This window comes from Octopus bimaculoides, chromosome 3, assembly GCF_001194135.2.
Source record: "Octopus bimaculoides isolate UCB-OBI-ISO-001 chromosome 3, ASM119413v2, whole genome shotgun sequence".
Classification (NCBI taxonomy): domain Eukaryota; kingdom Metazoa; phylum Mollusca; class Cephalopoda; order Octopoda; family Octopodidae; genus Octopus; species Octopus bimaculoides.
This window is the reverse complement of record NC_068983.1, coordinates 10,506,942-10,512,365: the sequence shown is the minus strand read 5'-3', so window position 1 is coordinate 10,512,365 and position 5,424 is coordinate 10,506,942. Positions and strand designations below refer to the sequence as shown.

General features: G+C 35.2%; 1 protein-coding gene across 1 annotated transcript in view; it reads right to left on the bottom strand.

Moving 5' to 3' along the window:
* The window catches only part of LOC106884386 (cyclin-dependent kinases regulatory subunit), a 7,529-nt gene extending 2,375 nt beyond the window's left edge, over positions 1-5,154 (bottom strand). The window contains exon 1 of the mRNA XM_014935739.1: positions 4,862-5,154. Within this exon, the coding sequence (XP_014791225.1) occupies positions 4,862-4,926 (65 nt within the window). The 5' untranslated portion in view covers positions 4,927-5,154. The remainder of the gene's footprint in view (positions 1-4,861) is intronic.
* Positions 5,155-5,424: the final 270 nt, after the last annotated feature.

The following is a 5,424-nucleotide window of genomic DNA, read 5'->3' as shown; positions in this document are numbered from 1 at the left end:
ACGAAGGCCAGTCAGGCGATACTGGCAACAGCCACGCTCGAAATGGTGTCTTTTATGTGCCACCCGCACAAGCCAGTCCAGGGGCACTGGCAACGATCTCGCTCGAAAATCCTACGGAAGCCAGTCAGGCGGTACTGGCAACGGCCACGCTCAAAATGGTGCATCTTATGTGCCACCCACACAAGAGCCAGTCCAGGGGCACTGGCAACGATCTTACTTGGCTTGCCGGGTCTTATTGTCTTTAATAATGTAGTTCTACATACTCCTAATGACAGGGTAGCCATGGCTGGAATATCTTAAATCAGACCAGCTGATCAGTTAACCAGGTCTAAAACAACTACAATTGAAACACTTCATTGTTAGTTTATTTTATCTACTAATTATTTTATCTCAAAGTATCTACCACCATCTTTTCACAGCTAAGAAGTTTACAATAAAAAAACGGGTATCTTGTTATAAGATCATTGCATACAAATGCTCATACAAATTAACTGAATATGCAGGAACATCAGGTATTATTAACAGAGAGACATCAGTGAAAAATGGATATGAGTTTGTTTCTACAACATAGGTTTCCTCTGTCTTGTATTGCAAGGCTATATTCTATCATATAACTTAGAGGAGTAAAGACAATGATCATGATCCTTTAACACTAATGGTGATGGGGAGTGAGCTGCTACAATAGGAAGTAGTGCACCAAGATCATCCTCGTCTGTCTATGCTTGCAGAGGGGGTGGCTGAACACAAGTATACAAAACGCTAGGTGTTAGTGTTAAACCGATTAACAGATTAAGCCCAACATTCAAGAATAGGTTTCTGTATGGTGTCCATTACAGACAATTTCACTCATATTGTTGTAACCCAAGGTATTTGCTCAAGGTGTTGCATGTGGAGGGGTCAAATCTTGAATCAAAGTAGAGTTGACCAGACAAACCTACTGAACTTCATCAAGCTGTTAATCAACCTCTGAAATCATTTGAACAGTTCCCTAACTTGAAAACAGCATATCAGCAGTTAAATAGGTCACAAAAACAAAGGGTTGGATGGCAGGAGTACACAATAGGGAAACCTTGGAAGTGAAGGGCATGAGGTGTCAAAAAAAACCAGCCTATGTTAAAGGAGTTTAAGGAAACAATTGAAATGTAAGAACAAAAAAGATGTAAAAATCATTCAGTACACTCACTGGTTGGTGTTAGGAAGGGCATCCAACAATAGAACTTGCCAAAATAGACAATTGGAATCTGATGCAGTTCTCCAGCTTCTATTAAAACAACCAACCCCATACCAGCAGGGAAAATGGACGTTAAATGATGATTATTATTATTGTGTTCAAATTCCAATGAGGTCAACTTTGCCTTTCATCCTTTCAAGACCGATAAAGTAAGTACCAGTCAAGCACTGGGGTCGATGTAATCAACTAGCCCCTTCCCCCCCAAATCTCAGGCCTTGTGCCTATTGTAGAAAAAACGTTTTGTATACTAATATCGTTGTCTTGCTAGTTCAGTTATTTGATTCTGAGCTATTTGAGAGCCTTTTGTTCTATCCATAACTTTAGTTTGAATGTTAGTGTTTCACTGTAAATGTAACAGACTCAAAATTACAATTAAATGTAAAATTAGGTCAAAATGATTGAAAACAAAACTAAAATTGTTAGGACTTAAAACATTGGCTTCTTTTAACAAGGCAAATGCACCATTCACAATTGATGGTAAAAGGAAGTTCAAACAAAGCTTACATTTCAACACACTCATACTAACATTGTGAAGTTTTCTTCAAACTTCAGGATCGGAGAAAGAAAACTGATATGTAAGGTGTTAATGGTCTCCTAATTTTTTGCCTCTCTCCAAGGTAATGCATTACAAACATATACACATCTTGAACCACATCATTTATAAGTTTGGGATGTTAGATCTCTATGACAATTAGATTAAGTTGCTAATTTGTTGTCAAAATGCATCAGTTCCTGTATCCATCATCTCGAAAAAGTCTGTAGAAATGGTCAATGGACCTAACCAAATTGATTATGGGAAGAATAGCCTAGTCTCCAAAAGTGTAATCCTTTTATTACTAGGTTTTTGTTCAAAAACACTACCTTTATTTTTCAATTAGTTTTTAAAATGACGAATTTAGTAAAATACCTGTCCTTATTAAGCAGGTATTTTGGAACCTAAATTAACATTTCACTTTGATAAATTTTAATTTAGATCGCTTTAAAAAATTAAGCTTGTTTCATAGAACCAGGGGCTGTCTCAGGTGGGTTTAAACGATATAAACTGGACAGTCACAGGTGAAACTTTTTTTTTGCCGAACCGCTAGATAACGGAGACACGCCAGCATCAGTTGTCAAACGTAGGGGAACAAACACAGACAAACAAAAATATAAACAGGTTTCTTTCAGTTTCCGTCTACCAAATCCACTCACAAGGCTTTGGTCAGCCTAAGACTATAGTAGAAGACACTTGCCCAAAGTGCCACGCAGTGGGACTGAACCCAGAACCATGGGAAGCAAGCTTCTTAACTCACAGCTACGCCTGTACCTTATGGATCGTTGCAACATATTCGTAAAATAGGCAAGAACCTAAGACTGACCTGGGGTTAAACAATAAGATCTGATTTCCTGAAAAGTCACTAGAACTATTGTTGTTGACTTAAATCGCAATTCTTCAAACTTAACGACGTGTAAGCGATATCACAAGTGGCCAAGTAATAGAAGCAAATTTACCAGATCACTGACCAAAATCGATAAGTTTGTATTTCGTTGCTTGATAATTATCAATCACTAAGACAACGAAACCAATCAAAAATATGGTGACATTTTGTTAAAGTTTACGGCATTTTGTAAAGATCACATATTAAAGTTCAAAACAAACATCTTTCAAAAATACTCCAATAGATAGGCAGAAAGCCACAAGTTTGGAGAAAAGATCATAGCTGATAATTTATCATTCCGCTTAGCTACTGTAGCTGTTCGCTAAATAACAGTTTTATTAGGAAGGAAAAAAAAGTAGAGTCGGTCTCGATGGGATCCAAAAACTGTAAGGTATTACCGTCTTACCAAATATTTTAATTGCACCTCATGGGTGTAAAACTATATCATACACAATGCAGAGACTAAAGTAGCTCGTGAGAGTGAGTAATAATATAGTTTTAATAAAATAACCGAAGCTAAAATAATTTAGAAATCTAAAAATTTTGGGGAAGACTTGCTTCCTATAAAGAATTGAACTCACTTGTTTTGATGGGAGAACTATTAAGTCCAACTGCAATATATCACCATCTATTTTGTCTTTGTAATGTCTCCTCATCCAACGAACCTGTGCTATTTTACTTTCGAGTACCACCTTCCAACTGTTTCGTGATAAATTTTCAAAATTGTGCAGAGATACGTTCTCAAGAAATTACGCTCCAGTTGATAATATTTAGATAAAGTTTTAGTATAGTTTCCGATCATTCTTCCGTCTTTTGATTTAAATTCCCGTAAATTTAGACTTTTCCCCCTCACCTCAGATGCTTGAAACATCATCAATACGTAATCGGCACTCGCGAAAATGTATTTCTGCAAAATATTAAAGTACGCATCTTCTACAAAGAAAAAAAAATAATAATAATAATAATGGGGCACCCTAACTGTCACCTCTATGAGGTCGCTCGAATGAGCAGAAATACAAACCAAATCTCCCTCAAATCCCATTTTAAAAAATGTAGTCGCAGATGCATTTGATAAAATTCAGGATGGCCATGGCAGGAAGATCTTTGTTAAAATGTGTGCTCAAACATTACTGAGCAGGGGTTAATTAAAATAACTGTCCTACTTTACAGTAACGACAGATTTCAAACGGTCACTATCGTTAAAATCCTAGATAATTTCTAATCTTAATTATAGTAAATGGATCCACTATATTACCAGTATACTTTAAAAAAAATGAAAACTCTGCAGCATCAAGAAACGAACACGGACTTTAGAAGATCGGAAATATATACATATTGTAATATAATTAGTCCGGCGTTATTTCAGCTATCTCGGCAACCAACATCATATCAACTGTTATTAACCACACAGACTATATTTTTTATATAGGGCCTAATTGGGGTATACAAAAACGAGGAGTGTAAATAAGATTTTAAAGGGGGGGGGGCTAAGAACGTTATTAGATTGAATTTACATTTTTTGGTAATTTTTCAGATTACCCATTTTTTTAAACCACAATTTAAAAAAATTTTATGACCACAATAATCGATATTTGAATCGAAGATAAAAGCGACTGGTTAGAGAAAGAAAACACATAAAATTGAAGGAATAAAAAGGAAAACAAACAACGCGTGGGCTGGACAACGGAATTGCATTTGAAATTCTCGAGAAAAGTAGATGCGAATGAATGAACGATCTTTGACAGTTTTCGAAATAAAATTTAAAACGAAAGACGTATATACAGTTTTGGGTGTCAGAATTAAGTGTTTTAACTAATGTATATACTCTGCTAGATATTAAACATTATTATTTCAAGAAAAATCTTATCTACTACCTGACAATAATTTACGTTACTGAGACAAATTTGTGCAGTTTAAAAATTAAAAACAGCTATTGTTCTTCATTTTTAAGCATTTTCATACCTTTTTCCTTTCAATACTTTTCAAACAGAATCTAAATTCTCTGTCAAGTTATGGAAAAATCAAAAATATGTATAATTCCTCCTTTTTCATTTATTATTCATAAGAATAGAGTGGATTGATGGAAAAAAAACTAATTTTTAAAAGCAACATATTACAGACAATACAAATACATCTAATAAAACCAGACAACACCCAGAAATAAAAGATTTAAAATTGTTCAAATAAGGAGGAATTATCGAAAGGTACTTACCGATATTCGTATTTTTCGTCGCAGTATTTTTCTGAGTAGTATATCTGTTTCTGAAAGTTAGTCATCTTTCAAATATATCGTCGACGACAACTGGGGGAAAATGAAACTTCTGGAATGCAAACGGATGAACTAAAATTGAAAAGATATGGCAATACAAGTAAATGATAGATTCGCAAAGGAAAACGTTCGGTAATGAGGTTTTTAAAAGATTCGAGCAGCACGACACGCAAACGTTACGAACAAGCAAGTCTGGGCAAGTTAGGCCGGTGCTTTTTGAACAGCACTCTCTGCAACGTGATTGGTTGGCTTGCCTGACTACGTCATTGTTGCTGATGTTTTTGGAGATGATGCGAGTTCAAACTCTAACCATTTGTTTCTTTTCAGCCGCTGTGATCAAAGTGTGTGTGCGTGTATAGATATATATATATATATATATATATATATTCGACTAAAGCGTGTTTTTTCAAAACAGTCTTCAGACTTGTATTTTGAACGTTAGTTTCAGAATCTGAATTTTTTTTTGAAATCAGATCGATTAGAAATAAAAGATTTAGAAATAGAAT